We start from the raw sequence: 18,522 nt of genomic DNA, 5'->3' as shown, positions 1-18,522 counted from the left end.
AACATTATTCCAGTGTATCCTGCTACGAAGTCACTGCACATCCAAAAAAGATCCACGAAAGAACCACCAAACTAAGTGAGGGGACATAGATTCCACATAGCAAATACCTAAATATCAAAAGCCTATTTTTTGAAGATAAAAGCCAGATTCTGTCAATTCAATCTTCCACAATAAGATCATATACTTTCCATCTCTGCCATCTCTGGGTAGCACCTAAGCAGGTAAGTGTTGATTCTTAGAATTTCTCTATTACATTATTGTAAGTCTCTTAACTCTTATCTCCTGTTATGCACCCATTAAAAGGCATCTTCTACACAGCTGCTGTGCTAAAACACAAATCTTATCAGATTATTTCTGTGGTTACATGATTCTCTGTCTTTATCTTCAGGATAAAGTCCAAATCCCTTAACGGTCCAAACCTCTATGAGTATACATAATCTGGCCCACCTACCTTCCCAGTTTCATGTCTTATCATTCATTTCTCTTCAATAATAACAATTAACATTTATAAAACATGTGCCATGTCAGGACTGTCCTAAATACCTTTTTTATTGTGGTAAGATATACATAAAAATTACCGTACTAACCATTTTCAAGAGTACAGTTCTGTAAATTTAAGTACGGTCAAACTGTACAAGCATCAAACTGTACGGTCAAACTGTACAACCATAACCACTATCCATCTCTGGAACTTGTTCATCTTCCCCAAAATGAAACCCTACAACCATTTCTCATTCCCTGCTCTCCCCAGGCCTTGGCAACCACCATTCTACCTTCTGTCTCTATAAATTTAACTATTCTAGGTACCCCATATAAATTAAATCATGTATTTCTCCTTTTGTGACTGGCTTATTTCACTTGAATGCCTACAAGGTTTATCTACGGTGTTGTTACATGCGACAGAATTTCCTTCCTTTTTAAGGCTGAATAGCATTATACTTTAATACATTTTGTTTATCTACTCATCTGTCAATGGACCCTGGAATGCTTCTATCTTTTGGCTATTGTGAATAATGCTGCTGAATATGGGTGTACACATATCTGTTCAAGTCTCTGCTTTCGATTCTTCTGGATATATACCCAGAAGCAGAATTTCTGGGCCATTTCATAATTGTTTTTCAAAAACCATCATTTTCCACAACAGCAGCATTATTGTACATTCCCACTAGCAACATACAAGGACTCTCCTATCATCTTCTTGAGCTGTTTGACTGAGATTTATACATGGCTCCCCTGGTTTTAAGGCCTTCAGACTTGGACTGAAGTATATCACTTGAACTAAAGGATAGATAGATAGATAGACAGACAGACAGACAGACAGACGTATATCATTGCCCTTCTACACTCCCAGTTTATATCATCATTCTGAAGGAAGCCATATTAACAACCAAAGCACTTTCATGTTAGGATATTCATAAACATCCACTCTCCTGGACCTTGAGCCAAGCCTAGCAATTACAAGGTCGCATGTTCATACCTAGGAAGAAAGCAGAGTTAGACCAGGAGAAGTATTCTGCCATTTCCCTGTTGTTCCAACTAAATACATTGGAAATACCAACTTCATACAGAAATTCATAATCCTGTTGAAAGAATTTATTTAATTAATAGAAATGACAACTGTTGGGTCTGATTTAATACTCATAGCAAGGTAATTCTAATAGATTGGCTGAGGACCACAACCACAATATATTTCCACACATAAATATTCTCCCACTATTTTTTCCCAAGATAGAGGTTATTATTTTATTCATATGTGGATTTTATTTTCTGGTGCTCAAATCAACGTAATGTTAAACTGAAAATGGGACTAGGCAGATTTTTTAAGGTACAATTTGGTTATTAAAATAGAAAGTAAATAGATTTATAAATAATATTTCAAATAAATATCATGATGTTTTTAAAAGAATACCTTTGTCTAGAGTGTCTGTTAAAGTACTGAGCATGCATTATAGAGAGTTTTTAAGGATAATTTACTTTAAGTGGAACCGTATATAATACACTTACAGCATAACAACATTCTTATTTTAACGTAGAGCTTTTAGGAAAGCATCTATCAGGTGTTGAATTACATTGAAAATATCTTCTTTGATCACCATTGAAAAAATATTTTAGAAAAAAACTTCAACAAAAAACAGGACGTTACATAGATTGCTGCTTCTTTTCCAAACACTTCTCAATGTCATCAAGCACTTGAACAGCAGCCTTTGGAATTCGAGTCCCAGGACCAAATACATTGGAAACACCAACTTCAAACAGAAATTCGTAATCCTGTTGAAAGAATTTGTTTAATTAATAAAAGTAACAATATGTATAATTTCAAGGAAATAAAACAAAAGGAGAATACACACTTTTCTTTCTTTGTCCCTAATGCCCCAAACTTTCTCAATAGGTACTCCATTGGCATTTGGGGGTGAAAATTATTCCTTGATGATTAGGACTGCGACTAACAGCCATTGGTACCACCCATACACTACAAGTCATTAAAGAACAAAACACACTGACCGTTTTCCAGGTCCCTCAGTGTTGTTAGTGGTGAAAGCTATATAGCCACTGCTTAAGAACTTCTGAGCCCTAAACCGTAATTTTCTCCCACCTAAGTTGTCACTACTAGTGTAAAATTTAGTATCACATTACAACTTTGAGTTTACAACGCTATTTATTTTCTTGAAGATATTTTGTCTGCAGCTAGTGAATGGTGGTGGTACTTGAATTTGACTTCATGGTGAAATGAGATTTTTTTATAAATGATGATTAGCTCTGTTTTTGTTTGTTTTAAAATTCTGTTGATGCAGTTTATTTTAAACACAATTTTTGAAACACAAAGAAAATATTCTCAGGGTACAACTATTGCACCAAACTTGAAGCTGTTTTAACATCAGAATATCTGTAGCTGCAATATCAAGTTTAGGAGATGCTTTAAAGCCCTGATCCTCAACCACTAGGATGTTTATATATTTCAGGACATTCTGATTTGTGCTTATGCAGCACGCTTTTTTTTTCCTTATGAGACTTTTTTTTGATTGAGATATGACATATAACATTATATTAGTTTCAGGTATATAACATAATCATTTGATAATTGTATATACTGCAAAATGATCACAGTATGTCCAGGTAACATTCATCACCATACAGAGTTACAAAATTTTGTGTGTGTGTTGAGAACTTTTAAGATTTATTCTCTTAGTAATCTTCAAATATTCAATAAATATTATAAGCTACAGTCACCATGCCATACATTACATCCCTATGACTTATTTATTCTGGAAGTTTATTCCTTCGACTCCCTTCACCCATTTTTACCCACCCTCTACCTTTGGAAACCACCAATCTGTTCTTCCCATGTAAGTGTGATCATATGGTATTTGTCTTTCTCTGTCTGACTTACTTCACTTAGCATAACACCCTCAAGGTCCATCATCCATGTTGCAAATAGCAAGATTTCATTCTTTTTTATATATAATAATATTCCATTGTGTACACACACACACACACACACACACACACACACACACATTTATCTATTCATCCATCTATGGACACTTAGTTGTTTCCATTTCTTGGCTATTGTAAATAAGGCTGCAACGAACATGGAGGTGCATGTTTTTGTTCTTTTCAGATAAATGCCCAGAAGTGGAATTACTGGATCATATCGTGGTTCTATTTTTAAGTTTTTGAGGAACCTCCATATTGTTTTCCATAGTGTCTGTACCTATTTACATTCCCACCAACAATATACAAAGGTTCCCTTTTTCTTACATCCTTGCTAACACTTCTTTCTTGTCCTTTTTGATAATAGCTCTTCTAACAGGTATGAGGTAATATCTCACTGTGCTTTTGATGTGCATTTTTCCTATAACTAGTGATGTGGGCATCTTTTGAGGTGCCTTTTGCCATCTATATGTATTCTTTGGAAAAATGTCCATTCTGATCTTCTACCCATTTTTTTCAATCAGACTGTTTGGTTTTTGCAGCACCGTTTTTAATAGCATCCATTTTCATTCTCAAAAGTGATCACATTTGGAGGATAAATTACATGGTCATGCTAATTATTTGTTTTCTGTCTCTATTATTTCCTTGTGACATTCTTGTAATACTATAATTCTGCAATGGCACTTAACACTTCTTATTAAACTTTTCTCCTTCTAGTCTATGAACTTCTAAGGACAGAGACCATGTCTAATTATCTTTATATTCTCAGCACTTGACCATAAGGGCACTCAAAACACGTCATTGTTCTTGGGTATTAGAGGTTTAAAAATTCATAAGACAGCTTGATAGGTTATCTTTTTTTATCTTTCCTAATGATGTTGATTATTTGTTCTGACACTCGAGTTATGGATTTGGAGTGAAAGACTCAATTGAGAGAGGGCTGCAGAATGTTACAACTGGGCAAAAGGTTCTTGACTCCCCTAAGCCTTACACAAACTTGTAAAATGTATTTTAATGAGGGGATAAAATGCTAGAAACAAGTGAATCTGAGCAAACTGTATACAGGTGTTCTTTGTACTACTTTAATTTTGTACCTTATCTATTAGTTTGAAATTATCTCTAAATAAAAAGTTATTATTGTAAAATGCCGTCCACTGAGCTGGGCCAGGCATATTACATTGCCCGCTTCTTGAGGGAAGTAGGCATTATGAGGCTGCTAACCTTTCCCAAAATGCTTGGAAGCCATTGCTGTTACTAAGAAGCTCATGGTGAGGACAAACCATATTTATTGAATTGGGCTGCAGAAACTGTGAGCTCCACAACGGCAGTGGCTAAATCTGTTTGATTAACTACCATCTGTTGGTGCTTTCTAATTTAAAATCTAAGTGTCTTTCAAATGAATAACAACATTTTACATATTTACTGCAAACAAATAACGAGAAAAATGCATGGGTGTTAACTGCTTAATTATAAAGGATTCCCATATTAACACTCAAGTGTATCATTACAGAAAATGATCCTTAGTCTTTAAACTCATGGGGAAAAAGTATGGCAAACACCTACAGATGTTCTAAGTAACTCAAAGATTCAAGGGTTATTACAGCTTATGTGAAATGCATTTCTTGCAAATGTCAGCTTACTTATGCAATAAGCCTGTGTGTTTTTTCTCAACTCATATTTCAACTCCACTATTTTGTGCTGCCCAATTATTTTGGTTCTTAAATTTTAATATCAAGCCCAATAACTTAGATATTACAGACTCTAAAATGGCAATACAGTTAGAAGTAGTCCACAGATAGACGGCACTAAAAAATAAAAGCCTTTGTATTCCCAAATAGTAAACTATATTTACAGAAAAAAAGGCAACTATGTTAACAAAAGCAGTTTTGCATTGACTATGTCACCTTTAAGTACTGTGTCAGAAAGTATACCGTAGTTTGTTTGCTAGCCCCACATTATCACCAATCTCACAACTGCATACATATTTTCTCATTTCCTAAGTAGTATGTAGTCACTATTTATATTCTGAGTTGTAATGGAGGAAATAATAATTGAAGACCTGGACGTAAGATCACATTTCACTGATAGATTCCTGCTATAAATGATTTATAGCAGCTAAAAATCATTCACTTAGAGCAATCTCATATACAGTTCATCTAACTCAATATTTCCTCCATTCAAAAAAAAAAAACAACTTGGTTTAATTAAAAATGGGATTGGAAATGGAGATGCAATTTATGTTTTAACTAATTATTTTAACTTATAGGTAAGGTAATATGTGGATGGTGCCTCTACCTCATTAGTAAATTAATTGACATCACTGATTGTTACATAGCATCCATTTCTCCTTTCTTAAGAGGACATACATTTTTGTTCAAGAATCCATCTCTTCTCCATTCAACCAACAGTTTTCAGGACAGGCTAATTCCATTTATATCCAATTTAGGACATTTTTGACTCTAAGAAGACTATACCCCAATCAAATTAGCTTTCATAAAAAAGGGGTTTTATAGGACCATGTAATGATACAGTGCTGAGTTAGGGCCACATTTAGGGATGGGAACATGGAGAAAATGGACAAGACAGCTACTGTAAAACAACAGAAGCAAGTGCTGCGGGCCAGCTAACAAAGGACTCACCTGACTACCAGGACAAGGAGTGCTCACTGTATCTCTAGCTAGGGGTTGACATATGCACAGTGTGTTTACCATTCTTCCCTATTATAGCTGTGAGATTGTCTATTATGTTTATCCTGTTCCTTGGCCACCATTGTTTATTGAATATGAAGACAGTAGATCTCTCTACTAGCTTACAGGGAGGTAATTCTCTCATAGAAATTTTGGAAGTTCTTATATTAAACTATATACAATGAATTATAATATAACTTGAATAGCAAACAGAGTTGCCCACATTTCGATTTTGTACATATTACTTGGTGAAATCACCAGGAAATAATTTGGCTGAAAATCTACAAAATAAATTTGTCTTAAGTAAAAGTGTACAGTCATTTAAGGAACTACATATAAGCTCGTTATTCGGGATTCCCATCATAGTATTAGAAAAATACAGGAGAGGAAAAATACCTGTGGTGGTATCACCCCTCCACACATGACAAGAATATCCGGCCGCCCGAGGGAGTGAAGCTGTTTGATAAGCTCCGGAACCAGAGTTTTATGACCAGCGGCGAGCGTGCTCACACCCACCGCGTGCACGTCTGCGTCCACAGCCTGCTGGGCCACTTCCAGGGGCGTCTCAACAATCAGAAAGCAGAGACAAGTCATCATTTATTCTAAAAACTATTTGAAAAGTGCTATCTACTTAATCGACATTCCAAATTTTCCTCATTAGAAAATCTTGAAATGAATTATAACTTCACATTTCATCATTTCCAAATCATATATACCAACTCATCCAATTGAAGCAATAAACACCAGGGCTGTAATTTTCTTCCAGCACTACAATTCATCAATTAGGTTTACGTTACATCAAAATATGATTCCCCAAAAGACTTTTCACAGTGAACATAGGCAAAGTACACTGTCTCACTATAATTTTTTTTAAAATGCATATGCTGTCTTCATTATTAACATTTATTCAGTTTTTGTGCTATACAATGCAACATGTTATGGTATCTATAAAGAACTCAAAGACTGAACATAACATGCAATGTGAAAAAGTGAATCTTAGGGAAAGAGTGGAGAAAGGACAGGAAACAGTGATGTTGGCAAGATGGTGGACTACGAAGCTCCAGGACTCAATTCTCCAGGGGAGACACTGACTTAACAGCAACATGTGGACCAAAATAATGTGGTGAGAACCCTAGAAACTAGTTAAAGGGCTACAGCAACCAGGTGAGTGCTTAAACAAGGGACAGTGTCAAGGAAGGTGTGTTTCTCACTAATTAACTGGATTTAACTAGTTTAGGATACTATCAGTTGAGTTACCCAGGAAAATCACTTCCACTCTCTGCAATGAGTCTATGACGTTGCTTTAATAAGCTACATGTATTTAAATGAATTCATATAAAAGATGTCTATAAGTTTCTCATTGAGAATAAAATGCAAATTGAGAAACTTGGGAAGGATAAGTCCACTTCAGAAACCACTGCACACTTATAAGTACAAAACAATTATCAAAATCTGTGAATTTTATGAGTTTGGCAAGATTTTAAGGCTCTTCATCTTAGTATGGAAACAAAACTCTCAGTAATGGGGCCACAGTCAAGATCTAAGTCACACAACATATAGATGAACCCTGAATCTATGAAAAATATGAACACATAAAATTAAAATATTTAACGAAACGTTCATAGTCTTGCCATTGATTTCTTAAAGATAAGAAACTTAAATTGAGTTAAGCATGATTTGTCATTCATATTATCCATGTTACCAAAATATATTAGATTAAAATTCCATTAAAATAATTTAGTTCCATGCTTCATGCTAATATAAACAAACTGTATTTTACATTGAAAAATTTAAATATTCAAATCTAATTTTGATTAAGTCAGTCATCAGAGAATGGCAGGATTGCACCTTCAGCCACTTTTAATAACACTGTATTATGTTAACAAAACTGGCGGTACTAAAAGGCAAATTATATTTTTATAAATGGGATATAATGGGGAAATGAACTTTCAGTTCTTTGAAAAATTATTTTAGGTGCCAATGGCTAATGACAATTTTTTTTAAATTATTTTTATTTTATGAAAAAGTATTTCCCAAAAGCTAACTACTAAACATTGGAAATGCATTATATTTGATTACTGTTTAAAACAAAAAAAACCAGAAAAAACTAAAGTAAAATGGTAGCAGAACATAAATAAAGGAAATAGAAAAGTATTCAACTAAAAGAATGAAGAAATCTAAATATATATATATTTATTTAATCTAAAATACATTTGAGTTTCTTACTAAAACCTACCTTAAAAGCATAGGACTCAACACTTTTATAAATCTACCCACCAACAGAGTTCAAGGACATACCTCCAGAAATTTGAGCTCTTTATAGCAACAATTTCCTCTAGACTATCTACGTTAATATTTAAAAAATTCCAAAAGGGAAAACTCTTATGGGAGATTCTACAAAGGCTGGGTCTCTTTAGGAAAGTTACTTTTTTACTGGTAAAAATGCAAAGACTCCTCTTTTAGTTTTCATCTTAGCTGACTTTTCTGCAGCATGTAATAATAGTACTTCCCTCTCCTTCACACTGTTCTCCCTTAGTTTTTTATCCCACTATTCATCCCATTTCTTTTCACTCCTTTGAGACTTCCTTCTCTATTTCCTTTTAATGTTCAAGTTCTTTTCTCATCTTGCTGTAGATACTCTGCATGGAAAATTACATCCATTTCCATGGGTTTAAGTCACATGCGTATTATGATGAGTCTCAAAATCTTGTCTATAATTGAGACCTCTCTGCTATGCTCTGGACATATACAGCCACTTACATTGTCATCTTCATTCGAATGTTCCACAAGCTGCATATCTCCTGCCTGCATATCTGTAAACACCCCCTTCATTAACTTTTCTTCAAAATCCAGGCTGACTTTTTGTTTCTGCTAAGACCCTGATACTACCTTGTTGTTAAGGTCTTTGTTGTTTCACACTCAGATTACTGAGTATCTTAACTGGACTCTTTGCATCTAGTCACAGCTGCCCTCCATCCACTTCAGAAAGTGATTTCACTAGAAAGTGAGCTTCCTCAAGTACAAATTTGATTGTGTCACTATACCCAAATTCATTTGGGATAAAGTTCAAACTCCTTAGAACGGCATCCGTGCTCTTCATCACAACCTACACATCATCCCAAGCACTGCACTCTAATTTTCCCTGAAGGCATCATGCCTCCCATAGCTCTGTACCTCTGCACCTCTGCTTAAGCCAACCCTTCTTCTTCACATGCCCTTCCCTGCTTTGTTCTTCAGGCTTCCGAAAGGCAAAGCTCAAACGTAAGTTCCTAGGATACTTGGATGAGTTCCTTGTCCCAACTTTAACTACAGTAATAATCACCGTGTTGTGATTACTGATAAGTAAATCTTTGTCAGGAGCTGTAACCTCCTTGAACACAAAAATCATATCTTACTCAACTCAGAACCTAGCACCTGGTAGATGATCAATAAGTACCTTATCCATTACATATTTGTATAAAAATTATTACTAATTGCTATAAAAACTATTACTATGTACACCTCAGCCAAAGGTCTTTTTGGAGTGAATGATTAATGTCTCATCACTCTATAGAGAATTTCAGCTTCATTTAGGTCCAATAGATTGTATTCCTGCTAGGTCTAATATTCTGTTGATTAAATAAAATACCACTAGAGAGTAAAATAAGAGAAAACATAATTATGAATCAAGCTCACTCTGATGCTTCATTTCTCTTTCAAAACACTTTCCATCAATCCAATGTGGGCTATCTTTCCCACAAAAGATTAGTTAAACCTTAATAAGTAGTACAGTAAGCTCTTCGAAAGTAATCTTCCCAGTTTCAGAAGCCTCATAAAAGTTCTAGTTTGAAACTGACAATGATTTTTACAAACTGAGAATGATTTTTACAAAAACAAGTAAATTAACATGAGTTTTAATTTATTCTTATTTCTGTCTTAATTAATTAGATGATACACATTCAAAAAATAAATTAGGTAATTTGTTGAATTCAAATTCTTCGTTTCAACTTTAAAACATCATCGTGATCTATTATCTTTTTATGATTTTTTTCTAAATGTAAGTGATTTTATGACATACTTTTTGAAATTCCCCCAACATTTCTCAGTACCTGAAAAAGAGGACCTATGTCCACATCAAAACCAAGATCAGCAAATCCTGTGGCAATAACTTTTGCTCCTCTGTCATGTCCATCTTGCCCCATTTTTGCCACAAGAAGACGAGGTCTGCGACCTTCACGTTCCATAAATTTATGAACCCTAAAAAACATTTTAAATATAACAACAGTTATATATTAATTTTCCAAAGGTAAGATATAAAAAATATAATTTAGTCACAGCAAATCTTTCAAGTTTATTTAAAAAGATATAATCTGTTTACTCAAATTTTGTTAACATCTCTGTTGTACATTGAGAACTCCATTAAAGCCTGAATATGTTTACCATTGCCCCCTTAGAGGAAAGTTTGAAAGATGACATAGTCTGTAACCCCATAACACTGACAGCATCACAGTGAAGAAAGATGAGAAAATGACAACTTTTCACCTTCTCAAGCCAGTCTCCAGAATACAATATGCAGAAATATTTAAATATAAATGGAAAAGTGCCTTTCAGAGTTATTTATACATATATGTAACTCACTAGCTGTTTTGAACTGTCCATATCTCTCACCCACCCTTCATAAGTGTGAACTCCCCCAAGCAGACTGTAGCAGTGTTTTATAATGAAGTATGATCAAAATACTTGCTTATTTAAATATACAAATTTATAGTGCACATAAAATTAGTGGGAAATTTCTTACAAAGTTTCAGAAAACCAATTACCAGGAAGCTATTTCTTATACTTGAGAAGTATGACTAATTTACATTAATTTATATTTCCAAATCACGTTTGACAGTGTTATTACTGTCAGGTCAGTGAAGACTGATTTCAATTTATGCATATAGATGGCAACCGCATATTTACTTTTAAATAGGAAAATTAAGATATTATAATTGTTTGAGCAATTAAACAACATAAATAAACTTAAGAAAATATGGAAGTGTATTCTAGTAAAAAGAATGAAATTTAAGTACCTGAAGGAGACGAAGCAATATCAATGTTGGTTAAAGAAACATTTGTTTGAAATGAGAAACTCCTAAAGGGAACTATGGTAAAGTTCAAAATATTATTTTAGTAAAACTACAGGGTAACATGAAAGTCAATTCAAATATTTTCCAAGGGGTATATAAAAAAATAAGGCTGCAGTAGATTCATGGGGATTGTGTTAAAAGAAGAGATGACATTCTGGTTTAAGAAATCTCATATATTACCTCTTGATAGCAAATGTTATCTCTTTACTTTCTCCAAATTCCTGGCGATAGGCTCCACTCACCATTCGATCACTAGCTTTATGTTCACCAAATACCTTTTTCATGGCATCTGTGATTTCTCCAACTGTACATCTAAAATATTACATGGAGTTCTATTAACATCATTATTTGAGACAAAAATATTCACCTTAACATGCAACTCGAGTTTTCTTAATATTCAATATAATTCGATATTTTATTATCTAAGTAAAAATTAGGCTGTAAAAAATCTAAATAAGAATATTTTTTACTGCATTCATGAAAACACCTTTCCTCAGAATACTTATAAAAAGTGATTCTGGATGCCTTTATACATAGTAATCTCTTTTCAACATTTGTCAATGAAAAAATGACTGCGCTAAGAACTATAAATAGATAAACATATCTAGAGGTTACTGAATAATTCACCACAACAATATATATAGGTAAAGAACAAGATTCCCACTGGTACTTTTTGATAAAAAGCAAATCTTTTAGCATATTCCATCCATTTGTTTATTAATCCATTTACCATGTACTGAGTACCAAGTATGGGCCAAGTATGGGTAAATGATAGAGATACATCAATATATAAGATAGAAAAGAAAAAAAAAAGTACCTACTCTTATAGAACTTATCACCTAGTCAGGGAATACAAACAATATACAAGCAAACAAATAAATTAGTAAGATAATTTCATATGGTAATAAGTACTACAAAGACACTAAAACAGGCAAAATAGAATGGGGTGGCTGCGAAAGCTATTTTAAAGACAGAAGATATGACTATTGAATTAAAACTTAAGTGATGAGAAGGAGAACATAAAGAGGAAGCGTATTTGGAAATGGAAACACTAAATGCAAAGGCTCAGAAGGTAGCAAGACATGTTTTGTATTCTAAAGCTAGAAAGGACACTGAGGACACAGCATAGCGAAGGAAGTAGGCCAGAGGCAGGCCAGAGTCACAGGCAGCACAGTCGTGCAGGCCACGGTAAGATTAGGCTTTAATTTAAAAGGAATGGGAGGGTTCCTTTTAATTGGAAGATTTAAAGCAGGTACTTCTCTTAAAAAATTAAAACTGAAACAAGTAACCAACTCACATACTATTCACTCTACCTCTTAAACACTTGAAACATGTTTAAAAAGTTCATTATCTTAAGCAATAAGTAATAAAAGCAAAAATAATGTATTTAGTAACATTATTACACACTGGGAGAAAAGTCTCTGTGGGTCACTCGCTTTTCTGAATGCCCTGAATGGCAAAGCAGTGACTGCCCTTTATTCTGGACTGTCTTTTCAAAGATGTCCGTTTGGTGAATAGCCGTGACATATAGTCTAGTTCTGGATAAAGGACAAGTTTGCTTTCCAATATACTGATGTCTCCCTATACTTGAAAGTACACCAAACTTCAACTTGCAAATCAGCGACACGGATTTGTTACAATAACGTCAAACGTCCTGAGCCACAGGGAAATCCACAACTATCAGTATACTCCATTCAAGATATATGAATGTTTTAAACGCATAGATGTTTAAGAAAAACAAGAATTAACTTTATTTTGGTTTCTAATATTTTCTTTTAGGCTCCCATGATTTAAAGGATCATATAGTTATAGTTGTATTAGTCCACTCTGAAAAGCTAAACTGGCCAACTACTACTGTTTGGAAATCTCTAAACTTACACGTCCTCACCTTGCACGAGCTGCATCCACTGCAAGAGCCAGAATGTTCCCATCTCCGCTGGCCGCACATTCAGTCAGCGCAGCGAGACACCGCTCAGCCACAGCTTGATCCCTGCTACATTTGACCTTATACAAAAGGTCAAGAAAAGGGACAATTTAAGGGAATAGAGAATAAAACTGAGATCAGGAAATTAGACCCTGATATACATCATATGGTAACTGTTCCATTATCCTAACCTCAAAAACAAAAGAATGAAAAAAAAAGAAGAGCATAACATATATCCTAGGTCTGATATTCCTTTATTCATTTACTCATTCCATAAACAGTTAAGGACCTGCAAAAATAATACTCAATTCTGTATAACCCTGATAAATCAGACACAATCAGAGAAATAACAAAAAAATAGTGCTGACCAAGTAGCACATGCTACTTAGGTTTTTCTAATGTAGCAACACAATGAAAATAAGTGGCTCTTTTATATGAGGAATTTCAAAGGCACACTAAAGATTAATAGTGACAAGGAGGAAAAAAATAATTACAATTTAGAGAATATTTTAGTTACATTTTAAGATTCGCTTAGTTAATTAACAATATATTGCTAATATGTATGTATATTGTTATTCTTTATAGTTAAAAATAATCCAGAGAGAGAGAGAGAGAGAATGAGAAATACCGCAATAGAGAAAGACAGTGAAAAGCATGGTCAAAAACATTTTCTCTCAGGTCCTAACTCTACTCTGCTCTGTCTATCCAAACAAATTTACCTAAAATTCAATTTTTTATAAGTTTTTACCACCTGTAAAAGAGTCTAAAATATTATACTGCTCAAAATGTCACTAAAATGATATACTATCTATAAGCAGAGGGGGCCAGAAAATTTATATTAAGGGCAAGGAAAAACCCAATTCCATTATTGGACTGAGGGGGGTGGACCCTGGCCAGGCTTACTCCATCTACCCCCAGGAATCTACTCTACATGAGAACTGTAGGTCCACAAAATAAAATAATTCCTGCTCATTTGGAATGTAAAAAAAAAGAAAAAAAAAGAAAAAAGAAAATCAAGACAAAACAAAGCAAAACCATTCTCTAATGGAAATAAATTACAGTGCAAAGCCCTGGGTTCAAATGAACTTTATTTTGTTTTTAACTTTGAATGAGTTACATAACCATCTAAGCCTTAGTTCTAATCTGTAAATTATGGGAGGTATTATTATGGTGCAGTTTTTAATAACATATAAGTTTCCCAAAGACAGATATATTGTAATTTAAAACATGAGTTTTTGGTGTCAACAGACTTAGATTTGAGTCTTGGCTGCTCAGTTATTTATCTAAGTTTCTCAATTTCCCTTATCTTTAGTTTCCTCATCTTTAAATTGCTGGGAAATATTACCCACCTCATTAGGTTGGAAAAGATGAAGCAGGACAATGCAAGGGCTTAGCCAGTGCCCAGAATACAGAAAGCACCCAAAACATGATACCTATTATTACCTTCTCAAGTTTTTCAATCTGCTTCTTACGCACTAAAGTATTATCAATCGTCATAACATCCACAGGTTCTTCTTGTTCCAACTGGTATTTATTTACTCCAACAATTACTTCAGAACCTGTTAATTTCCCAGAGGAAAATAGTATATAGATTCAACTCAAAAGTAATTGCCAATAGTAATAATCTGATCATCACGTATTTTCCTTACAAGTTTAATATTTTGAAGTAGTATTCTTAACTCTTAATGAAACTTCAACATAGATCAGCAAATCCCAATCTGGGATGGGGGTAGGAGGGGAAAGAACAGGTATATATCAGAATCTCTGTAAGGGTAGATATTTATTCTTCTCCCGAATGATATGCTTTCCCAGAGTTTATGATAAACCCTCTTCTAACATTTTTATAAAATCAAGACATTAATAGCAGTTACCATCTAAGATTTATAAGGTAGAGGATTAATACCCAACATCCAACAGGTTTTCTAATATTTTCTTCAATTCTCTTATAGCCAATCTCTTTTAAGCAAAATATATTTTAAAATCTGTAAATGATAAACCAGAATTACAGACATTTCTTTAACATGATAAAGAACATATTTTGCCTTAAACTACCAGATTATTATTCTATCTAAAAACATCCTACCATTCCTACCCGATTGTATCCCTTCTCATTTCCTTCATAAAACTTATCACAATCTATAATTTTTATTTACTTGTTTAGTTGTTCAATTTCTCTCTCTTTCTTACTAAAAATGTAAGCTCTATATGTGCAGAAACTAGATCTATTCCTGTTTACAATTGTATGCCCACACATAGCAGTGTCTCAAATACTTAAGACTAAAAAAGTATTGACTGATTGAATGAATGAATTAATGAATGTGTGAATGAATGAATGAATACTCCAATGTAGAGCACAATGACCAATTGATGTCATCTTCAAAATGTTGAAGCTACCCACCCACACATGTATATATATACATAATAGGCATACCTCCACACATACTTTCTATACTTTGTACACATGCTTGCCCACGTGCATTCATGCATGCAAGAATTCAAACACAGAGATAGATAACAGATAGACAGACCGATAGATTTAGATGAGAAACATTTTTCCCAAGTTTCATTTTTCCATCATTTTTGCTTTATGAACTATGTATGTTATCTTAAAACAGAAATTTATATTTCTTTTTAAAAACTGAATTTCACACATAAACTTTTCTACTTTATCTTACCAGAATCTATTCTAGCTTGTCTTCGGGCAGCACATTCTTCAATTCGAAGTTTAGGTATTCCCTCTGCTACAGCTTTGGCCATTCCACCCATTTCTTCTATTTCATTAATGAGCTAATAAGAAAAAAACAGATTAATAAAACGGGAAGAGAAAATAAAAATATTTTTATAAACTATTCAACTTTGTTATGTTACATAACTACTAATATTAGACCATTTAATATTAATGGTTTAATATTAGACCATTTTACTGGTAAATTTAGTGATTCATAAGAAAAGAATTAAGTTAACATCAAGAGCATTAATTAGAAATTCTGCAGTTATGTATATTCTATATTATATATTTGAAAGTTGCTAAGAGACTAGATCTTAAAAGTTCTCCTCACACATAAAAAAATCTGTAACTATGTGTGATGATGGACGCAAACTCCCAAATGAAATTTGCTTACAAACTCCCAAATGGAAACTTATTCCTATAATCATTTCACAACGTATACATATATCCAATCATATGTTGTACACCTAAAACTAATAAAATGTTATATGTCAATTATACCTTAATTTTCAAAGAAAGAAAGAAATTTGGTGTTTAAAGTTACTTGAAAAGACACCAGAGAAAATAACAAGTATATTCTGGAAAAGCAAACTTTTCACTCAAGTCTTGGGAGAAAACTTAAAATAACATCGATTCTCTGATCTTTATTTTTAGTTACACAAAATAAAGTTTTCATAGTTACAGAAATACTCTGTAAAGATGTATTTCAAAATGCAATTTTACTTTTGACTTGAGTGACAGAGTAATGCTATAACTCCTTCTCTACTGACACCAGGGATCATCTAAACTTTCAATCACAGCCTCATGATAAATGAAATGGTGGAAAATAGATGGTGGAATAGTACATGACTTAGCAGAAAGGAGCAAGGTCAAACTTGCTTCCCCCCAAAGAATTCAAGAAAGAGGAATCTATATTGGATTCAACACAAGCCAAGGGTAAGATAAGAAGCTAAAAAGACAGGGACTACTTGAGAATTTGCAACTACCCGTCTCCCATTCTGTCAAGGGAAGCAAAGTTTATTGTTTACAGAAAATGAACTAGGGAATGAGGGAAGGGGTAAGATGTCTTACTGAAACAAAAACCCATATTCTGAATGGTAAGACTAAAGACAAAAGGCACAGAGAAGAAACTGACCATACAGGATGTAAAAGAAAACTTCAAAAAAATTAATATCCTTAGAAAAATAAGAAGAGATTGTGTATTAATGAAACAAAGTAGTATGACATACAACAGGAAAAATTAGAAAACAAAAACGGGCTCTTGGAAACTCAAAATATGATATATGAATTTTGAAGTATTTAAATAGACAGGTAAGGTTGACAACTCTCCAAGAAAACAGAACACTCAAAGATGGATTATAGAACAGATAAGAACATCAGAGTATCATTTAAGGAGGTCCTTCCTTATTTGATAACTAGGAGGTTTAGAAAATAAACCACAGAAAAATGACAGGGAGAAAATTATCAAAGAAATAATAAAAGAGAATTTTTCAGAATTATAAGAACATGAAAAAGGCCCACAAAGCTCCAGTACAATGGAGGAACTACACACATACCAAGATACATCAACACAAAAACTCAGAAGAGATCCTGAATCTTTCAGAAAGAAAGATACTGAATGAGAATGGCATCAGATTTCTGAACAGAAATACTGGAAGCTACAATAAAAAGCTACAATAAAAAGTAGATCAATGTTTACAAATTTGCTTACAAACTCTCAAATGAAAATAATTGCAAACCTAGTCAGACCATCAATCAAACACGATAGTAGAATAAAGACATTTTCAAACATCCAAACTTTCAAATAATTCATCTCCCATGCACGTTTTTCAGGAGGTGCCTATGAGATGTGACTTAATAACAAGTGATAAATCAACACAGGATTCAGGATACAGAACTAACATAGCAGATGAAAGGAAATCCCAGGATAATGGCAAAAAGAAGTGAAAAGGACAGCAGTGGTCTGGAGAGAAACCAGTCTAAATCAAATGAGAACATTAGAAGACTTTAGGGAAAATTGATATTGAGATATAGTTATATTAGTAGTATGGGACGAGGGGGGAAAAGGGTTATGAATCAGTCAAAAAATTAAATTACCAGGCTAGGTAATTTAGGGACGCCAACCCCCATTCAGTCGAAAATCCATGTATAACTTTTGACTCCCCCCAAAACTTAACTACAGTCGTCCCTGGGTATCCATGGTCAGGGAGGTGGGGGTATTCATTCTGGGGTCCCCACAGATACCAAAACCCATGGATGTTCAAGTCCCTTATATAAAATGGCACAGGAGAATGCATAGTTGGTCCTCTGCATCCGACTGTGTATTTGTTAAAAAATCTCCACATGTAAGTGGACCTGTGCAGCTCTAGCCCCTGTTGTTCAAGGGTCAACTGCAAATCTAAATATGGAGATAAAAACAAAAGATATAGGTAACACGGGAAAGCAGGACAAAAGCAAGTGAAGGACAAAGGACTGCTGTTTTTTGTTGTAAGCCTTTTAACACTAGTTGTCTTTTTAACTCTGAATAAACTACTTTAATACAAACAAACATGAATTTTTAAATTAAGTTTCAGTTTCGAATATTAGAAAAGTCTAATCCTTTTCTCTCAGACATTGCATTAATCTTGATATAAATCTATAATT

General features: G+C 33.7%; 1 protein-coding gene across 5 annotated transcripts in view; it reads right to left on the bottom strand.

Moving 5' to 3' along the window:
* Window positions 1-1,578: 1,578 nt before the first annotated feature.
* MMUT (methylmalonyl-CoA mutase) overlaps window positions 1,579-18,522 on the bottom strand; it is a 32,538-nt gene continuing 15,594 nt past the window's right edge. For all 5 annotated transcript variants that reach the window (XM_081044244.1, XM_081044246.1, XM_081044248.1 and 2 more), the window contains exons 7-13: window positions 15,827-15,938; window positions 14,595-14,710; window positions 13,116-13,231; window positions 11,408-11,539; window positions 10,208-10,355; window positions 6,516-6,683; window positions 1,579-2,268 (exon numbers count right to left, since the gene is read on the bottom strand). In XM_081044244.1, the coding sequence (XP_080900370.1) occupies window positions 2,140-2,268; window positions 6,516-6,683; window positions 10,208-10,355; window positions 11,408-11,539; window positions 13,116-13,231; window positions 14,595-14,710; window positions 15,827-15,938 (921 nt within the window). In that variant the 3' untranslated portion in view covers window positions 1,579-2,139. The remainder of the gene's footprint in view (window positions 2,269-6,515; window positions 6,684-10,207; window positions 10,356-11,407; window positions 11,540-13,115; window positions 13,232-14,594; window positions 14,711-15,826; window positions 15,939-18,522) is intronic.

Source organism: Rhinolophus hipposideros (assembly GCF_964194185.1).
Source record: "Rhinolophus hipposideros genome assembly, chromosome: 3".
NCBI classification, from domain to species: domain Eukaryota; kingdom Metazoa; phylum Chordata; class Mammalia; order Chiroptera; family Rhinolophidae; genus Rhinolophus; species Rhinolophus hipposideros.
The sequence above is the reverse complement of the archived record's forward strand: the minus strand, read 5'-3'. Positions and strand labels throughout refer to the sequence as shown.